The 22987-nt window shown below is 32.0% G+C and overlaps 1 protein-coding gene across 1 annotated transcript; it reads left to right on the forward strand.

Moving 5' to 3' along the window:
• Positions 1-8179: 8179 nt before the first annotated feature.
• Positions 8180-17316, forward strand: LOC134695986 (torsin-1A-like). The gene is made up of 5 exons (XM_063557495.1): positions 8180-8382; positions 9464-9729; positions 12745-12920; positions 14835-14962; positions 16896-17316. Exons 1-5 carry the CDS (start codon positions 8208-8210, stop codon positions 17162-17164), a joined length of 1014 nt encoding a protein of 337 aa, XP_063413565.1. The 5' UTR covers positions 8180-8207; the 3' UTR covers positions 17165-17316.
• Positions 17317-22987: the final 5671 nt, after the last annotated feature.

A 22987-nucleotide genomic window follows, 5' to 3' on the forward strand; every position in this document is an offset into this window, starting at 1 on the left:
AGTTTTTGATGAAGTTTAAGTTCAATCATCCTAAAACTATGTATACAAGTTTCTTTATGATACGATCTTTCAAAATTAGAGTTTTGACCTCAATTTCATGGTCTACTGAACATAGAAAACGATAGTGAAAGTTGGGCATCCGTGTACTGGGGAGATATTTTTGTTTTCTGATCTTACTGTGACGATACGGCAATAATCAACTCATCATTAGATTCTAGGATTACAATTGTGCACACCGAATATTTGTTACTTTTCATAAGACACACAAGTGTCGCTCAAATAAAAAAATATTAAAAAGACAAAATATATAGACAATAATAGTGCATTGACTTGACATATCAACGATATAAGGATGAAGCTTAGAAACGAGGAAATTTATACTGTTCAACAAGCTGTCAACAGGCACATAAGGGCCCATATGACCGACGAAGATCCGCCCAAGGCAGTATCTTTATCATTTTATGGTGGACCAGGCACAGGGAAGACTACAGCCAGTTATATCATTGTACAAAGTATATACAAAAAAGAAATTAAAAGTAAATTTGTTCACTTCCTTTTTTCAACAAGACTGTTTTCTCACAGGGAAAACATAGATCAATATAAGGTAAATTTGTTACATTTAATGATTTTTAATGCCTTTAAATTGTCTTATGCATTTTGAAAACACCATATGAACTTTCCTTCGAATTTGTTTTTTCGGCTTTACATTTACATTTTTCATTTGTTACTGTGTGTATTTTCGTTGCTACCAATCTGCAGACTATTGAAAGCTGTAAATGTTACTCTCCTAGGAAATATGCAGCAGGCGACATTTTAAATTTCCATAGTTCATACACGAAGACTAAGGCATAGATGTGATTTGGGACTCTTCATTTCTGTGATATTCGTCAAAAGTTACCTATTTTTCTTGATAAGAATTTGCTCAATGACATTTTCTCTACGCTTCATTTTGGAACCCCTTCCAAATTCTCATCCATCAACAGGAACAGGAAGGGACATTGTCCGAATATGTTAAAACTCGGCACCCTCACGTTAAGTGACATATAATGTAGGAAAACAGCTTAGTTGACAGCTTCCAATCTGATTCATGAAACACTCATACAACGTCTAGAATATCTCAAACGTTCGATTTGTATTTCTCACTTATTTCCTGATCAGTGTACGTGGTGTCAATCTATATTTGTTCGTCCAAACAGAATTTCCGCTGGAAACATTGTTTTTTAAATCGTATCATATATATAATATCTGTTCCCATTTGAACATATGTTCCATACCTTTTATTCCATAATGAACAAATACTGTAAAATGTGTTTCATTGGAAATAAAATTGCAGAATATTTCTTCAACTTGGAACCTACATTATGAAAGGAACTTCTATTTCGTGACACAGGTTGCAATATGTTGTATCACGATGTCACTACCTTGCAGAAGTTGATTTGAATGACATCACACAGAACGTTAAGCAGGACATCTATTCTTTCTAACCAATGCTCTGTTTGTAAGAGTATTCCGTAGTAGTTTTCTATTTACCAAAAAATGGTCGTTGAATATATTGGTTTATATAGTCTTAAAACGTAAACCACATATGGTAATATAATATCTTCAAAATTAAATAGTGTAATGGAATGGGTGTCAAATAATTGAATATATTAGAATTGTTCAGACACATTTTTCTATGATTTAGTAGGGATTCAAATTATATTTTTAGTACTATAGAGTAAAAAACTAAACATTTAACAAATACACACAAATGGACCAGTGTTTGTCTGTTCTAATGTAAAAAAAATGTATCTTACGATCAGAACAGACGCAATAAGGTCACTGGCATGTTACATGTAAAGGTTATGATGTCCAGAGACCTTCCCAATACTATTATACACTCCTAAAATATTCCTTGTTGCATTAATGTACCATACGCTATGGTATTTATTTATACGGTTAAGAATGTGTTCAAGTATAATATTAATGCATCCATTGGTGAGGTTGTTGTTTCTTTGACACATTCACCGTTTCATTCTCATTTTTTTTAGTAGTTTTGCAATAACTATTTGGTTTTTGTTTTTTTGTAGGAAGAACTGAAATAACTTATAGAGACAAGTGTAAATAACTGTGAGAGATCAATGTTTATATTTGATGAGATAGATAAGATGCCACAAGGTATAATCGATGTTTTAATACGGTAACCATACTTGGAAAATCATGATAATTCCATTCCATACACATACGATCAGGACTCTAATTCGTCATAGATCAGACGAGAACACTCATGAAACGTTCGTTGGTGAAACATCGTATCTTCGAAACATTCCGCGAACAGCTATCAGTCAAATCATTGATAGAATTTCTCTCATTTCACTTAACGCAAGATCCGTAAAGAACAAATCGACTTCGATCTGTGATTTTATGCTTTCAAATGATGCAGATATACTAGCACTGACCGAAACCTGGCTAGGTACTTCAATTGACAAACAAGTTATCTCGGAAATTACTCCAAATGGATACAGTATTCACCAAATTTCGAGAAAAGGAAAGACAGGTGGTGGTGTAGCCGTTATCCACAAATCAAATATTGAAATTAAGCGTTCCAAACACGCACAAACCTTCACACATTTTGAATTGCTAGAATACGATGTGGAAGTTAAATCACAACATTTCCGACTATGCGTCATCTACCGTCCTCCTCCATCTCGGACAAATAAACTGAAAAACACCACATTCTTTGAGGAATGGTCCGAGTTCCTAGATCGGCTTGTTGTCATACCAAACGAGTTGCTTATTACGGGCGATCTTAATTAGTGTAAATTCCTTAGATGTTTTTAAAAAGCAACTCAAGACTCATTTATTTCGGACTGCTTTTAAGGATTTCTTGTAGTTTTTATATACTTTTAATTGACTGCATTAGTTTTAGACAGTTTTACATATTTTAGAGTACATGCATTTTTATTTCTTTTATAAGTATCTTATAAATTTTTATTTGCTTGTTTAATTCTTTTAAGATAGTGCTTTGTAATCTATGATTTATGTATTTTTGTATTTTATATATTTTTTAATGTGAAGCGCTTAGAGTAATTTTTGTCATTATATAATGCGCTCTATAAATATTGTATTTATTATTATTTTATTATAATCGTAATGGAATAAACTACAGAAAAGCTATCTTTATTTTCATAAGGTAAGAGATTGAAATTAAAGTCGCTACACACCTCTCAAGTATTGTTGAATATACTGTATTTCCTATGTTTTTTTCTTGTCGTACATAAATGTAACAGTATTATACTGTTGTTCATACAACACACCTATATGAATTAATGTCAAATCTAAGGGTTTTTTGTCTGTGTGCAACGCTGACATCCCAGGGTGTTTTTAACGAAAGGAAAACTATTCAAAAGATGCATCATCTGCCTTATATACCGTACAACAATGTTATTCCTGTAACGATTTACAGGATTTATATCACATTTTAACAATCACATTAAGGTGTTATATTCGTTTCCTATGAGTACTTAACGTTTTATAAAATGCACTTATTAATCTAGATACGTCTCATTGACAATCATATCATACATTCTAATTTGTATATTTAGAAACCACTGTCTCTATTACTGTAACTCCATGGGACAAGAAACAATTGACTTGTTTCAATAGCATTGGGAAAGTAAATTGATAAAATATCAAAGAGACATCAACTCGACCAAAGTGCAGATAGCAAATAAACTCATCATACATACCAGGATTAAAATTTTATATTTACGCCAGACGCGCGTCTACAAAAGACTCATCAGTAACGTCCACCAATGAGTCTTCAATGCAGCGTGAAATTTCGTCACTCCCAAATCAGAAATATGTCAAACAAAAAAAGATAAAAAAAAAATGGTCTGGTTTATTATGAAATGATATACGAAAAATGATAGCAACCAAATTCAAACCCCGGGTGACTGGCTCCCAATATGAAACAAGAAACATATAGAATAAACTATTTTATCCTGAACATATTATTCTAGTTGCTTTACAAATTCTTCCCTATTAGGACAGTTTGAAATCATTTTGAACAAGCAATGTACAAGCACATTTGAAAAGAAACAGTGTGAAGACAGAAAAAAAAACTTTGGTGATATGTTTCAATTAGAAAGTATTATTACAGCACTTGATAAAAACAGGCTTAAACCATCAGTTTACAAAACACAATACTGATAATACGTTTGAGCAAAAAAATATTATCGTAAACTAGCAATGTATCACACATGCCCTGTGGTAATCGTGGTAGCAATTTATTAAGAGCCAACGCGTAAATGTACAATGAATCAAAACATTTTTTCTTCAAACCAAGATACAATATACTTCCTGAAAATGTTGTAAATAAATAATGTAAATTTGTTTCAAGTAATACAGCAGGAACAGAAATACTACATCAAACACTAAGTTTCTGGTATGATGGAAAAGAAAGAGACACTATAGAACTAAAGGATATGGAAACGGTAATAACTACATCAGCTGTGAATACAAAAACTAGTAAGTCAATGTGTATTAGTAAAAAAGAAATATAGAACAGCCTGTCTGAGAAAAGGTTTTTAAGAATGTATAGCGATAAAATTGTAATTTTTGAAATACCGTCTAAGATATTGTCAGTCTCCTCTATCCTGAAAGCACAAATATGTTTACGAACTTTCCCGCTAAAAAACATAACTCGAAAGTGAACTATTAATAAACATGTCTATTTTAGTCCCAACATTGTATACTTATCCACTTTAAAAGTTGAAAATTCGTATTGCTCAGTCTTCTTTTTTTCTATAACGTTTTTTTTGTGTGTTGTGTACTGTTGTTAATGTGTTTGTTTCTTGTTGAGTCGTTGCGTTGTCAGTTAATGTTCAAGTAATGAGTTTTAATGTCCCTTATGTGTCTTTTGGTGTCATTTGCTTTTGGTTTTCCAATGACATTTTACACGTTATTCGTTATACGTATAGTGATAGTTACTTACGTTTAGGAGAACAAATCACATAATTTATTAGGTATTTATTCGGTGCTTTGTTTCTATTGTTCTTATGTTAATTGTGTTTGTGTCTCGTTCTTATCTGTCCAACCCTGTGCTGTTACAGTACTGGTTACTCTAAAGGAACGAGTAAGCATTCACAAACATGTTTAATCTGGTCAAACTGCTTGTCTCAAGTCAGGAGTCTATAGTTCAGTGTTTTTCGTTGGTTAATTGTTTTTACAATCAATTTTTGTTTTTTGCAAATTGTTTCGCTATGAATAAGGTCGTTGGTTTCGTTCGAATTGTCTCACAATGTCATGTTAAGGTGTGAAATCTATATCTGTTTTTTACTATTCATGAATAAATACATAGAGTGGGTGCCCATTTTCGCCACATCTTTCCATGTTTTCTACAGTTTATGGTCAGGTCTAAATGTTTTTGAAGTATACTGATATTTCTATATGAAGATAACTTCAAATGCAAACTATTCTTAAGCTTGAAAACGTGTTTGTTTGAAAAAAATCATCTGAAAAGTTAGATTAAAGGGTGCTTGAAATTTCCGGATATTTTGTCAATGGGGGACACATGTAATGCAGGGCAAGCTCATGCTGAATTGTCACATACATATGTTTTAATGGCATATTTGTCCAGTTTCTGTATTGTACCTTCGATATTCGTTCACTTAGATACATGAAATTAACTGAAACTCGAAAATCAATATATTTTATAAAAAAATCAACATGAGCTTGCCCTGCATTACATGTAATAGTATTCGTCCATACCAATTTTAAGCAAATTAAGTCGTCTTGCAGGCCTCCAGATATTTTTGAAAATTTAGTGTTCACCCCAAGAACCGGTTTGGCCGCAACATAACAATTTCAAGTTTATTTACAATTTACACAGTGTGTATATGTAAAGTATGTTTAAATGAACATATGTTTTCATAGTTAATGACTTTATTCATTATAGGTTGAAAAATACAGGCAAAGTTTAGATGTTTATGAAGTGTCCTATATTTTGACTTTAGTGGAACCTTAAGGTAGAGTGATTTAAAAAACTAACACGATTGCTCACGATTCCTTTATGTGTCTTTAACATTAACCTTAAATAGCTTAAAATAGAATTGGGTATTCTGAAACTAAATATAACTTTCAATTGATTTTTTAAAAGTCTATACAAGCAACAAATGGAACTTTTTAACGACCTTGACTAGCTATACAGCCCTTGCATGGTCGGATCTATACAAGCAACGCTTCGCAGTCAAGAGGTAACATTACATCCTTGGCTTTTAAAGATTCAGCTTTGGTCTTTTCTCAAAAAGTTAAATACAAAAAAGCGCTGCGGTCTCAACACATTCATAAAAATGTATAACATGTTTAAGTCTAAGTGCCTTTAAAGAAAAATTTTCTTTTTTCTTTTAAAGGATATTATTTTCCATTGATATTTGAATCAATCTTCTTGTACGTTTTCGTCCATTATCGTTTTATTCATTTGCCATACTTTCAGATTAAACTGTTGGATATGTTCACATTCATGCATCCTAGGGCCATTATCAAATATTTGAAGAGAGACATGGATTTTACTGGTACACATTCCGACTTGAGTTTTTGGTTAAATATCATAACAATAAAGACTGCAAATCGACAACATCCTATTTGTAGTCATTGAAATTGTGTGTAGAATATTCAGATGATCCACCATATTTGAAAAGAATCGTTGTTACCCAGTTAACCTCTTAAGAAAACAGACTAACACAAGGTAAACAATTTCGTTCCACTCGGATTATAGATATTTCTTTTCATATTAGTATTTATTAACATATTACTTTTTGATAACATGTAGCACGATGTCACGTACCAATTATCAATACTGGTGTAAAGATTCGTATTTAAATTTATTACATTGTAAAATTCTAAAGAACCGATAACATTACCATTGTGCACAGTTAATCCCTTAAATTAATGATTTGACAGTAGACATTTAATATAATATAAATTCCTCTATTTTTGTAGTACTCATCCTTACTTCAAAAACTATATATGTCATTTGAATTTAATAATTTAGATGACACAAGAATGGGCTTTTAACGAAGACTTGAACTTTAAAACAAAAAATCATTTACAGTTAATTATTTAATAAAAAGAACAATTAACGGTCATACTATTTTTTAATGTTTTTTGTATTCTGTACAGACTGATTTACATAGGGTTTTTCAGTCGTTATTTTATAAACAAGGCTATTCGAAACATTCCTGAAACATATATTAAAAGAGAAGGTTTCAGACTGAATTCAGGCATCACGGTCATAAAACTTTCGAGCATGATTTTTGTACTCAGACTCCGAAATCAACCAATCAAATAACTGGACTTCATGTTTCGAGCATGATTTTTGTGCTCCGAGCACTGAGCAAAGTTTATGCCTTCAAGACCAGGTTCTCATCAAACAAATCAATATTTCTGAGCAGGGAAATGATTGAAATAATTATCAAAGGTAATAGGATTATAATTTTGAAACATACCTTCGTGTGATTGCCATTACAATGCAGTGGTTATAATTATTACAACGGGTAAACAAAATAAAATCAGAAATTTGTGTTAATGTCACATAATAAACATGTACAGGGGATTGGACGGTCTTTTGGAATGTGGTGAATATGGAATAACAAAGTAGAGATGTTGTTTATAGTGGGCTAACAATTTGGGTTGATGGATGTAAGGAAAAAAGTAAGTGAGAGTATGGGACATAAGGGGTACAAAAGATGGCAAATGGGGTAAAGATAAAAGGTGGGGAAAATACACCTTAAAACAGCGTAAAAAAACAACATCTTCAAGTCACCCCCTTTTAATCCAGCAATGAAACACTAGTGAAAGCCACATATCGTCGATTATCCAATAACAAATTACAATTACTAGTCTGGTTGAGGCAAACATTAATTATTCTTTTTTTCATAAAAAATATAGCGAACGCTGTTGACAATAACTTAACTGACACAGAAGAAGAAGTGAAATGTTAAAAATAGGATAGCGATAGAAATAACCGACACGAGTGCCGTCGATTTCATTATTGATTATATCCATTAACAATTACCTTTTAAGCATAATTGTTAAAAATAGAAAAAGGTATTTAAAAGACTGAAAATAACCATAATCCGATTTTTTGGAAATTTAACAAAAACGAAACCTAGGTATTTGACATTGGTGCTCTAGATCCAGAAGGTTGACATTAATGTGTTTATAGGATGGATACTCTTCATAGCCACACTCAATCATTACTTGGAAGTCAATGTTTGGTTACATTGCTAACGAGCATAGGGTTTGCAACGTTATTTTTCACTTGTTGGATATCAAGTATTTCAGTTCGCAACATATATAATGAAAATTGCAATGAAAGATGGATTCGTTTAGATACAGCAGGTAACTATTTTGATTATCATACATTGTTTTTCTGTTAATAAATAAAGTGTTACCACCATAGAAACACGATATTGTGGAACATATTAAAACATAGTTGTTTGTGAAATAGCAGGTTGAGAGGATAAAACAATAGGGATAATCATGACAAAATATTGTGAAGAAAACATTTTTAGGGCAATTACAATTTTTCAGCTGGACTTACCGGTTTTCATGCATGTAGATAGATAAACGATGTGAAATAATTGCTATACTTCTTATGAAAATGTTATACCTGACAAAATTATTAAAATGAGCCTGGATTTAAATTTGCATCGGATCGGATGTATACTCGTTCTATAACTTTAACCTGATAACTATCTTTTTGGAAGTAAAGTATGCCAAAATTTGCATATTATTTTATTAAATTTGATTGAAAATAACAAGCCAGTGTTTTATCATCCAAAAAGCTTGTAGTATAAACAAACACTTGTAACTTTGATTTGAACATTCCTAATAAGTTTTATGAAGACGAAACGCGCTTCTGACATGCATAATCTAAATCTGGTATCTTTAACGATTTAATTCACAACGTTTTACTGTCTGTCACGTAAACTGTTGAACTTTTGTTTTGATTGACTATGCTGATGTTGTGTAATTCAAGTAAGCAAATTAGGAAAATAGATTGTTCTTTCATAACTTATTATGTTGATGGTTGACATCTACATAAAGGATCGACGTTCATATCTTCATGAAATATTAGAACATGAAATATTTTCCTTTAAAATGAAATATAAATTACAAGGTGTTTATTTCAATGTATACACAAAACATAGTTCGTACAATACTACTTCCTTGAAAACAATGGGGCTGCATTCCTCCCTAAATGGGGAAATATACCATTTTAATCTTTGAACGCACCAAAAGATCTTAGTGTTGTGAAACCTGTTACCTCAAATCCTAGATTTCTTCACTGAAAATGAACTTGATTTTACAGAAATTTACCATAAAAACCAAAATAAATTTGAAGACTAACATAAAAACCACAATAAATATGAAGACTCTATAATTACATTTGTCATCTTCTTACAAAACTTATTTCCAGAATTGAAGAATGCCTTGCATGCCAATGTTTATGGAGAACACATTGCCGTGAAGACAGTTGTGACTCATCTTAATGCTCATTTTAAAAATGAAAATCCGTCAAAAGCCTTGGCGTTCTCCTTCCATGGCGGACCAGGAACAGGAAAGACCTTGATAACCAACATATTAGTGAATCATTTGTACAAAAAAGGCTTTCAAAGTCAGTTTGTTCATATGGTTATAGCTACTAGAGATTTTCCTCACAACCAGACTTCATATCGAGATAAGGTGGAGTACAATTGATTGTATTTTTCAATTAAACTAAATCGGCTCAATTTGTGATAAGATGGTCATAAAAGAGGGACGAAAGATACCAAAGGGACAGTCAAACTCGTAAATCTAAAACAAACTGACAACGCCATGGCTAAAAATGAAAAAGACAAAGAGAAAAACAATAGTACACATGACACAACATAGAAAACTAAAGAAAAAACAACACGAACCCCACCAAAAACTAGGGGTGGTCTCAGGTGCTCCGGAAGGGTAAGCAGATCCTGCTGCATATGCGGCACCCGTCGTGTTGCATATGTGATTACAAATCCGGTAAATAGTCTAATACGGTAGGTCAAATTCATGAAAGGGAAGGGGATTGTAGTTCCGACGTAAGGAACATATCCGATATCATTTGTGAAACGGTTATTCCATAACGGTCAACCAACTCGTGATGGCGTCCGTAAAATTTTCGAAGGGATGATTTCAACTTCACCATTTGGAACTCTTGGTTTAATAGCTTCTTTGTGAGCAGTAACCCTCTATCAAGAAAATCATGATAGGAAATGCAAGCACGGGAATATCGTATCAATTGGGAGATATATACCCCGTATACAGGTGCTGCTGGAATGTTGCTGGAATATTTCATAATATGCATATAGTATAAAATATATTTCGTTTTAAACTAGTTTTCTTTTTATCCACTATGACGACGATAAAATATAGAAACAAACATCAAGGATGTAGTTCTTCTGCACAAATGGATATCACATCATAATGTCACCACAATGGTGTTATAAAGCGCATAGATTAAGGAAATGATCAATATAAACTACTTGATTCTTTGGATAACATTTTTATTAAAGGTTGTCAATTAAATACCTTAGTCAAATCTTAAAATTTCATTTTATTGGTACTTACATTAATTTTGTTTTCAAACAAAAAAAAATATTAATATGTTTGATATGTTGAATGTGTTCTGCGTGTTACAATATCATGACATTTGATGCGACTGTCATACAAGTTAAAGGTTGAGCTACCTATTAAATTGTGTTTAATTCACAATTTTCTACCTCAAAAAATGCCTGTACCAAGCCAGGAGTATGGCGGTTGTTATTTTTTTGTTTGATGTGTTTGAGCTTTTGATTTGGCCATTTGATTAGTATCTTTTGGTTTTGAATTTCTTCGGAGTTTAGTAATTTTTGTGATTTTTCTCTTTTGAATTGAGAGACAATGATTTATCAAAAAGTTTTGCTTGGCTTTCAGATTACAGTTACTGCAGTACTTTTATGTAAGCTGGTTGTGTGCCGCGTACTAATTTTTATAGGACGATCAATTGTTATTGGTTTTTAGTATGTGTACATATCTTGTGCTTTCCTCCATCGTCCCAGGTTAGGGAAGAATTTGGCACAAGTAATTAATCAGGCAAACATGTTTTACCCTGCCACATTATGTATGTGAATGTCCAGGGTCAGTGACTTGTAATTCAGTGGTGGTCGTTTAACATTGTATATATCATATTTACTTTCCTTTTATTTTTTGTACTTGAATCATGCTAATAACTGATTTTCTATTTTGAATTGTTTTATAACTGTGATATTTTAGCTTGTATAGTTTACTATGCAATATGAGTATTCACGGCGTTGAAGGCGACTTGGAAACCTATATGTGTTAACCTCTATGTCATTTTGTCTCCGGTAGAGATGTTCCCATTTGCAATCATACCACGTCGTCTGATTATTAGCTCAAAAGGACCAGAAGGGCCCAATGCGAGCTTATGTCATCACATGGCGTCCGTCGTCGTCTGTCGTCGTAAATTATTTCTGTAACTACTAGGCCAAATACATTCAAATTTTAACTAAATGTTCCGTATAGTATCTGGTTTATAAATTGTATTCGCAGTTTTGGTCCATCGACAACAATTTTAGAGCAAATCTGACAAGAGAAAATTGTTCAATAGTTCAAGATCTATTAGCCCTGAGGTTTTCAGACGAATCGAACAACCTATTGGTGGGTTGCTGCCACTAAATTTGTAGTTTTAAGGATTTTTTGCTGTTTTTTTTGTTATTATCTTGGATATTATTATGGATAGATATAAACCGCAAACAGCAATGATATTCAACAAAGAAAGATCTACAAAAAAGTGTTATGACCAAAATTGTCAATTGATCCCTGAAAGACAATTTTACAATATTTGTTCATCAAGTTTGTTTACATTTTAAAATATTCTCCTCTGAAACTTTGTGACTAATAATACTTAACTTTAAATGAATGTTTCTTCAAGAATCTAGGTTATGAATTGTATCTGCTTTTTTTAACCATTAACAAACATTGCCGCCATGGCTAAAAGTAGAACATCAGGGTCAAATGCAGTTTTTGGCTTATACCTCAGAAACTAAAGCATTTAGGGCAAATCGGACATATGGGTAACAATGTCAAAAAGGTAAAAATCAATCAGCCTTCCAATTTTCAGACACATCCAAAAGCTATTGTTGGGTTGTTGTCACTTAATGGTTTATTTTAAGGAAATTTTACAGTTTTGGTTATTATCTTGAATATTATTGAAGATAAAGATAAACTGTAAACAGCAAAAATGTTCAGCAAAGTAAGATCCACGAAAAACATTTATGACCAAAATTGTCAATTGAATCCATGAGGAGTTATTGCCTTTAATTACAATTAAACACAAGTTGTTTATGATTTTTTTTTATTTTTAAAAATCTTCTCAAAAGAATCTAGTATAAACTTTGTATTTTATTCCCATATACGTCAAGAAACATAGGCACTTGTAATATGGCTAAAATGAAACATATGGGTAAAACGCATTTATTTGATTTTGAAGAAAATATCACAGATACAATGAACATTTAAATGGCATTTTTAAGCCACTCATTAATATATATTGAAAAGCAAAAGTAATCATTGATGAAAGATTTCAAGCAAAAAATAACAGGTCATCGATTTAGACTCTTGAGGGCCCCTTGTTATATTACACCCTTGTATATCAAAATAGAACGTTTGATTGTTTTGCAGATGAAACTTAGAAAATTAATAGAAGACAAAACAAAACAATGCGGGCAATCAATCTTTATATTTGACGAAGCGGATAAACTATCACCTGATCTTTTAAATATATTGAAACCATATCTGGATCACCACGAGCACATTGACAACATCGTTTATAAAAAAGCCATCTTCATTTTCTTAAGGTAATTTATTTTATACATTTTGTAGCACATGCAGTGAACAATTCAGTATGATGTTGATTTATGCAGTCAAATAAAATCCATTGAACAGTCTGCATATAGAGTTAATATAACAATGTGTCACAGATCTGAATTTACCACAGAATATGAAATTGAAAATGACTGAACAAACAAATACTAAATTATTCATTGTTCAGATCACAATGTATATGTAGTGAGAAATTTTTTATCAAGAGAATTCCTTTCGGGATGGCATTGGTTTTTTAAAATACACATTATACTTCATTAAAGTATATCGTCTGTCCTGCTGCACGAATTACAGCGGTTTCAGCGTCTCAATTTTATAATTATCGTTTTCAATATGCATTCACTGCGTATATATTTTCTATAGATAGTTTATACATGAAACGATGTAAACAAACTTACGCTTACCACGTTTAAACATAAAAGATGGACGAATCATTTTGTAAATAATTTTTTGCACACTACCTGAGATCTCCTTCGGTTTTTCGTTAGATTCTTGGTGCTCATTTGATTGGGTTTCTATAAACCTCATTTTGTGTGTCGCTGCTCTTCCTCCCACAATATATTGATCATCATGCCTCTGTGTCTTATAGGTACCTTACATAGTTGCATTTATCATCCATTCTTATGATGGGTTATTTTGGGAGAAAAACGAAAAAATGGTGAAAATTGGCATGTATAATGCTGATACATGTACAATTCAGGATATACCTGGTTTCTATGAAGTTAAACTTAAGGTAAAATATTTAGAAAGCTGTGAAAATTGCAAAATTTGGTTGAACAGATAGGGGTTTTTAATTGGTGGTCTGACACCAAAAGGCGTCCGGATATTCATTCCGTCATCAAACCGACTTTTATATCAGACATGATTACCGGTTTTAACTAAAATATGGTTCTACTTTCACTTCCGGCTCTTAATTGACATAGGTTCTGATTTCACACACGCTGATGGGTACTGTTGGTTTTAACATTGAAATCCAATCGTATGATAGATAACAAAAATTAAAAATAAATAAGCCAATCAGAGTGTGTGCATATCGTAGTTTTTAGATCGTTAGAACCACTACTATTATACCTCGGTTTTAACTAGCACAAAGTACTCGGATGGGGAGAGGACAATTATGTTTTGCGTTTCTCTGCATGTTCTGAATAATATGAATAAAGTACAAGTCTATAATATATATAGACACTCTATATAACATAACAGTGATCGTCATGGAGAATAAACTTAGAATAAATAGTGAATAAAAAATTAAATACACTTTAATATTTATAATATTATGGATACGTATGTTCATAGTAGAGACATATAATGAATTACAAAAAGGGGCTTAACAATATTTTCCCGTCTCCATGTACCTATAGGACTTTTGATATCATTTTTGAAATTCCCCAGACATTAAATTTTTCTTGCAAAAATTCTTCCTGAAAGCGATATAATTCTTTCAAACTAAGCTTAACATGCCCGCGATTTCGCATTGAAGTCAAACAAGATTTCTGGTTTTAAACTTGCACATAAATTTCATAAGAGTAAATAGCAAATACACTTTATTTATAGGATACGTATGTTCATAGTATATAGAAACGCGAAAATAATCGAACTTAACAGAAAAAAACGGACTGTAGAAACAAGGGAAAGGGCTGAAACTGTTTCGAAGTACCTATGATATTTTTATACCTTTTCTGAAATTCTCCAGTAATGAACTCTTTTACTGAAATTCTCCAGACACAAAATCTTTTACAAAATTTCTCCCTACAATAGTATAAATACTTTCAACCAAGATCTAAATTTCCGCGACTTCACGGGTGTGTTTTGTCTATTCTGAATATAGGTTGTGGCTTATAATTGTAATCATGTCAAAACGCAAGACATTCTATGACTTTTTATTTTAGCAACACAGCTGGTCCAATGTTGACCAAACACATGATTGATTTCTGGCGTGATGGCAAGACTCGGGATGAAATTAATTTAAAGGATTTGGAAAATATAATTGCTGCCTCTGCAATTAATTCTAAAGAAAGTGAGTATACCTTAATTTGTCTTTGAAGCATCCTTCATTTAAATAAATAAATAACTGATATAATTACTTCAATTCGCACCCCAGTATGTACACCTACATAATTAATATATAAAAACTGTTCGCCTGTTATCTTGCCTCCATCGTGTGATCGTTGATCAATAGGTCATGAAGGTGGCAGGGTAGTATTTGCATTCCAGAATTTATGTTGCTCTTTTGTGTACTCTACTTAGGTAAATGTATCTAAGTAATTCAAATAACTGTGACTGTAGAATTTTTTGCAGTGTTAGAAAGTGTTGAAAATTCTTAAAAGGCTATCATTATCCCGTATAGGCCAGGAAATGTACCGTGCCACCTGAACAGGTCAACTAGCATTTAGAGATCTAGAGTCAAAGCGGTTCACGAATGTATTTTTTTCCGGAAATCAATTTCTGAAGTAATCTGTATGTACACAATATTAATATAGAATGTAAATATAACCATTTATTATTATTATTAGTTTACTGAACAATCTCCCTGTTTGTTCAGTAAAACTTACACTACAGGGATGCCCTGTCAAATATTGTAGACATGGTATCCATTATAACAGCAATAGTTCAATCACTCAGATTTAAGAGAGAGAAAAAAACACAAAAAAACACAAAAAAACAACCTTAATTTGTAACATAAAGAAGGACACATTTGTGTTTTCTTTTTTTTGCTTCGATTGTAAGCAGGTGCCGATGTTGGGTTTTTTTTTAAACTGTTGAACTCAACATAATAGTATCCGCTTTATACAGTAAGTTAACCATTGTTTACAGTTGAGAAATTAATATAACGATTACTTTATCAAATATGGAACTGACTGTGTACTAGAGATCTTATTATCCGTATTATTACATGGAACGTTTAGAAATGATTCTGCAAAATGTATTCTTAATTCAAAACGAGCTAGTCAAAATATCCTTGATTATTATTTTCATCAGTATATTTTGTTTCTGTTATTCAATCCAAACATAAGTGAAGATTGCTGCAAAGCTGCAATGAATATTAACGGTACTACATTTTGTCGATGTCTAATATTTTGGCATTGCACAAGAATAAATATGTGATCTAGATCTGATTGTATTGACGCCTAGCTTTACATTTAATCCATCGAACGTGTACTGATTGATACTATTCTTTAATTAATGTTACTAGTGTTTATTGATTTGCGCTGCGAGTTCTTTAAGTAAGGTACTTAATGTCTTAAGTTTGTTATGTGTAAGTGTGTGGATCTGGTATATCAACCTTTTTTCTTAATATTCCTTTAGTTTTTATGTTCTTATGTTGTGCTGCGAATAAACTCATCATGGATGCCAGGACTAATTTTAGTATATATACGCCAGACGTGCGTTTCGTCTAAAAAAAAGACTCATAAGTGACGCTCGAATAAACCAAAAAGTTAAAAAGGCAAAATAAAGTACGAAGTTGAACACTCATCTATATTCAACGGAGGTTTCAGCGCACACAAACATATTGAACCCCTCCCCCCCCCCCCCCCGTCAAAAACCTTTAACATACCATAGACCATTAGTTTTATCGTCCGAATTGTCTTGCATTTGTGATGTCGGAGCCTTTAACAGTTAGCTAGGAGTTATTGTTGAAGGGCAAATAATGACCCATAATTGTTTAATGTTACGTACGCCATTGTGTATATGTAGTGGATACTTGTCTCATTTATTAATTATATCACATCTTTTGATGTATATAGTTATATAAATGTGTTAGTGTATTTAGTCTGTTTTGTTTGTGTGCGTCCATTTCGAATTGAATAACAATTGAAGATAAATCATTGTCTTTATCTTTAATTTCGATTTGATTAATACCCTTTATTCTTTAATTGAACTATGGTTCGTTAGCAAATTCTACACGTTTAAAGTATTTCAAATAATTCAATGCGTCATTTTTCTTTCAGGTGGATATTACAAAAGTGATCTTTTATCCCATTATCTTATCACAGCATTTATCCCATTTCTACCTATTGAAAAAGAGCATGTGGTTCGTTGCATAAAGCATCACCTAGTAGCGAAAGGGCATAAAAACACTTCGATTAATACAATTGAAGAAATTGCTCAGCAACTTCAGTTTTATCCAAATGAAACAGTTCAAATGTTCTCAGCGACAGGTTGCAAAAGGGTAGAAGAGAAAGTTGATTATGTAATGGGAGAAAAAGATCAAAGCTGAATATGAGTGAAAACATGATACAAACAACTGTCCATGTTTTTTCTTTCGTTATAGACTACTACTTGCTCGAAAAATTAGCTTATCTTTAGAAAGACTTTAAAGTGTGAGGAATATTATCTATTTCAAATCTATACATATTCATTTGTCTTAATAACGTGAGAGCTTCTGTTTTTAGAATTTAATAAATCTGTTATGTTACAGCATATCTTTCTTTTAAATATATTTATAAAACATTGAGAAAACAAAAAATGTCCATAGTACACGGATGAAGACTTCAACTTCAACAAAAACTATCTTGACGAGACGGACGGGCAAACGGACGAACGAACGGACGTACGAACGGACAAACAAGAGGGGGCATAATTGTTACCAAAAAAAACTAAGTAGCTACAATTTCAGCTAAACAGGGAACTCATCAATTCATTCGTTTAAAAAGGGGTTATAGACTTTCAAAAATTAGAATAAAACAAGGACAGAATTAACGAACATAAAAAAATCCGTCAAAATGATGTGTTCATAGTTATTGGTCGCTTATGTAAACTGTTAGCCTCACCAACTTATAAGTCTTTGCTTTGTATAAAATTCTAATAGACGATACAAATGATCATTTATATAGTTGTTTTATTCTATCGATGAATTAACCATCTGGGTACCAATTCTGGAATATGACAGTTATTATCGATTTGTTTGATGTGTATGATGTTTTGATGTTGTCATTTCATTAGGGACTTTCCGTTTTGAATTTTCCTCGGCGTTCGGTATTGTTGTGATTTTACTTTTTATTGAAGTAATTTCATAAGTTTAAAGTTGAATAAGCAGTAAATACTTGTGAAATTCTTCAGCCATATTCAATAGTACTTGTCACTAAAGGAACAAGATTTAAAGGTGTAATACTACCAAAACATAGTATATAACTTCTGAATTAATATGAAAAGAGAGTAAACAAAATTCTCTTACATTTGTCAGTTTTAAGATATTTAACTCTATAAACCAATTTTACATTAAAACAAAATGACAAACGGCATAGAAATTAAAGAAACAACACACAAGCCTTCATGTAGGATATTCATGTCCCAAACCAGTTGGTATTCAAGAGCTGCAGCTGCTAATCAGACTTTGTAAAATGTCACCAGTGTTTGAGAAGAAAGTCGATAAACCAATAAAATTGAGAATGGAAATGGGGAATGTGTCAAAGAGACAACAACCCGACCAAAATAAAAAAAACACAACAGCAGAAGGTCACCAACAGGTCTTCAATGTAGCGAGAAATTCCCAAACCGGAGGCGTCCTTCAGCTGGCCCCTAAACAAATATATACTAGTTCAGTGATAATGAACGCCATACTAATTTCCAAATTGTACACAAGAAACTAAAATTTAAATAATACAAGACTAACAAAGGCCAGAGGCTCCTGACTTGGGACAGGCGCAAAAATGTGGCTGGGTTAAACATGTTTGTGAGATCTCAACCCTCCCCCTATACCTCTAACCAGTGTAGAAAAGTAAAAGCATAACAATACGCACATTAAAATTCAGTTCAAGAGAAGTCCGAGTCTGATGTCAGAAGATGTAACCAAAGAAAATAAACAAAATGACAATAATACATAAATAACAACAGACTACTAGCAGTTAACTGACATGCCAGCTCCAGACTTCAATTAAACTGACTGAAAGATTATGATTTCATCATATGAACATCAGGCACAATCCTTCCCGTAAGGGGTTTAGTATCATACCATCATAACATATATGAGAAGAACATAACCCGTGTCATGCCAACAACTGTTTTTAGAATAAATGTGTTTAGTTCCGACGCAAAGACCTTATCAGTGACTCAATATTAACGCCAAAATATGCAATCTTTAATGACTTGACAACAGTATCGTAATTATATCCCTTCTTAATAAGTCTATTCAAAGGTTTTGTAAGTGTATGAGGTGAATACTGACACCTTTGTGCTTTATAAAGAATATTTCCATAAAAAAATTGGATGTGAAATACCTGAACGTATAAAAAGTCTGCATGTTGAGCTATATTTACGAATGATGTCTTTATACCGATGATAAAATTTAGTAAATGTTTTGACTAGTTTGTGATATCGAAAACCCTGGTGTAATAATTTTTCAGTAATACATAAATTTCTCTCGTTAAAATCTAAAACATTGTTACATACACGAGCGAATCGTACAAGTTGAGATATATAAACACCGTAAGATGGTGACAAGGGAACGTCACCATCTAAAAACGGATAATTAACGATAGGAAATGAAAAATCATCCCTTTTATCATAAATTTTAGTATTCAGCTTTCCGTTAGTGATATAGATATCAAGATCGAGGAAAGAGCAGTGGTCATTGTTAGTATTAGCTTTATTTAAAGTAAGTTCTCCAGGATAAATTTCATTAATATACATACTGAAGTCGTCATTATTGATAGCCAAAATATCATCCAAATATCTAAAAGTATTATAAAATTTGTTTATCAGATGTTGTTTTGATGGGTCTTTGCTTATTTTTGTCATAAATTGTAACTCGTAACAATACAAAAAGAGGTCCGCAATAAGTGGTGCACAGTTAGTCCCCATTGGAATTCCGATAATCTGACGATATACGGAATCCCCAAAGCGAACAAAAATGTTATCTAGTAAAAATTCCAGGGCATATATAGTATCAAAGCATGTCCAATTAACATAGTTTTTTTGTTTATTGCTACTAAAAAATGACCTAAAAGAGTTTGAACATATATATTCACATTCTGATTTTTTGAATGCCCATTTAATTAGGTGTGTGAATTTTTTCTTAATGAGAATGTGAGGCAATGTGGTATACAGGGTAGAAAAATCAAAACTTTGAACAGATTCAAAATCACCAATATAAGCATGCAATTTATCAAGTACTTCCAACGAGTTCTTGACACTCCACAAGTAATTTATTCCACTATTTGCGAAGGCCTTATTTGAACAATTTATTATAAGGTTTTTAATTGTACCAAGTGTGCTGGTAAGAATAATAGACAATTTAGTAGTTGAACAATGGCTTGAAGACGAAATAAATCTATATTTGTAAGGGGTTTTGTGTAGCTTCGGAAGCCAATACATAGTTGGGACTTTCATTGTATTTGGCTCTGCTTGTAAAGCGGTGGCTAAAAGTTTATGTTTGTTACAGATTTCGTTTTCTGAAAATGGAGTCAGTTGGAATGTTGGTGAATTGGTGATTTCCTTTTTCAGAACCTCAATGTAAAATTTACGTCAAACAATAATAATATTATTAGCAGCTTTATCGGCCGGGACAAAAACAAATTCCTTGGCTAGTTCTTTTAGTTTATGTTTGATACGAGAAATAGGTTTATTGTGGTTATTGTTAATAGTAAAATGTTCTTTAAAATGTTGAATACGTATATCAACTATCTTCATTACTGAATTAAAAAAAGAGTCCAAAGATTTTTTGTCACTTTTTCCCGTTTTATCCATTTCATACAGTAAGTATGGAGTGAGTCGTGGATGATATTATGACACTCATTCCAATTAATAATTGACGGGCGACGATATTTAGGTCCTTTACTGAGAAATGATTTTAACTCTCGGTCTTGAACGATGTTAAGATCTCCTGTTATAACATGGGAAATGGGTCCATAAATATATTCGGAATTACTGCAATTACATGAAGTAGGTATATTTTCACTGATATTAACATCTTTACACAATTGACTATAATTAAACACAAATTTCCGGGTAGATTTCTTGTAAATATAACAAATAAGAGGAAGTTCAGTATTGTCAAAATATCCAGGAATTTGTTCTTTAACAGAATGGTCGTTAAATATACCGGCAATATTTACAAAATCAAAGCCTTTATTGACATACTTAATTTTGATAAAATGTTTTTTATGATCTTCAGGGCGATCAATTTTGGGAAATAATTTAGAATAACAATGTGCCATAATATTTTGAACAATTTCATACTTAGGACTGCTATATGAAATTGTGTTGCAATCCTCCAAAATTTTATTTAACTTATTAACCGGTAACGAACAGAGTTTTGTTAACAGATAATGTCTGCCGTTGTTTTTAGAAATAGAAATTAGGTCCTAAATAATGGTATGATTGGCCCGAAATTTTCTTTGATTGCGATTTGTTCTACAACCGTGTGAACGGTTTTTACGAACAGTTTTAGAAACAATATCCAAAATGTTAACGGAATTGGTTCTAGATATATTACCAATTCCCATGATATTATCATTTAGACCGAGAGGGTAAACTGTCTGTAATTTTTTAATCCAATTTAATTCAATTATTTTCCGTGATCGTACAAACTTTGAATGCGATTCACCAGGCTGTTTATTTACTACTTCTAAAGGTTGAACTGCTAAATATTTAAAAGGATGGTTGTGCTTCTTAAGGTGTTGGTAAATGATACTTTTGAATTTATTAGGTCTTTTAAAACGATACAGATGTTCTTGAGTGCGTTTTGATAAATATCTTCCAGTTTCTCCTACGTACTGAATACCACATCCCGGTTTGTTTCATGTGAGTAAATAAATAATACTGTTTGTTTTTCAAGTAATATCAGTTTCAAAATTTAAAGAAAATGTGCGACCATTAAACGTGGACCTTACCGTATTGTTGGTGGAAAGACGGGGACATGTAAGTCATTTTTTGGCATGACACTTATCGATAGAAGGGTAACCACGATTTCAAGTTTATTTTAAAAAAAATCTCGTCTTTTTTTTAATACAGTTCCAAATTGGAAGATACCAAAACTTTGTTAAATATTCCGTATTAAAATCACAAATGATAGTATTATACACGATGTTCTTCATGAATAGCTTCTAGGTACTGACGTTGTTTATCATCTTAATAACGTTATATGATATCCCTTTTTTTGTCTTTGTCAATTATTAATGTGCCTGTCCTAAGTCAGGAGCCTGTAATTCAGTGGTTGTCGTTTGTTTAGCTGACTTTGCGGTATGGGCTTTGCTCATTGTTGAACACCGTACAGTGACCTATAGTTGTTAGTTTCTGTGTCATTTTGGTCTCTTGTGGACAGTTGTCTCATTGCCAATCATACCACATCTTCTTTTTATAAGCTTTTCTACATATAGGAAATGTCTGTTCTAAGTCCGGAATATGACAGTTGTTATCAATTCTTTGATGTGTTTGAGCTTTTGATTTTGCCATTTGCTAAGGGACTTTCTGTTTAAAATTTTCCTAGGATTTTGGAATTTAAAAAAAAAAAATCCTTATTCCTATACAAGATTGATTGAATCATCTGATAGTAATATAACATATTTCTGATCAGTCATGAATTTTTCACTATTGTTTCGTTTATCACTAATTTCATATACATGTACAAGAAAAAACAACTGTTTAACGAAAAGTGAATATATGAAAAACATGCTCATTTTATTTTTTTCAAAAATATCGATTAAAAACAATAAACAACAAAATGTATTACAAAGACTTTATCGTAGAAAAGACAATAAAATAAACTATATACAAAAGACTAAATAATCAACAAATAAAAAACATCATTGCAACATCAATTACATTCCTTCAACTCAAACTATGAAAGAAAGTTTTTGGACAAATAACAAAGCTATATTGCTAGACGGCAGTAGACTTTAAAGGTGCATATTCAAATCAGTAACATTAGTCCCTGTTGAAAAATATTATTTCTTTATTAGTGGTGATCGTTGTAAGTCATTTCATAATGGTGGAGACCAGATCTGTGATCATCCTCTTTTAGTTTCTTGGTGAAATCTGAAATGCTTACTCTAGATCAGTTTTTTGTTTTTCGTTTTTCCCTTTTTGTTTTTCGTTTTTCGTT

This window comes from Mytilus trossulus, chromosome 14 (assembly GCF_036588685.1).
Source record: "Mytilus trossulus isolate FHL-02 chromosome 14, PNRI_Mtr1.1.1.hap1, whole genome shotgun sequence".
NCBI classification, from domain to species: Eukaryota; Metazoa; Mollusca; class Bivalvia; order Mytilida; family Mytilidae; genus Mytilus; species Mytilus trossulus.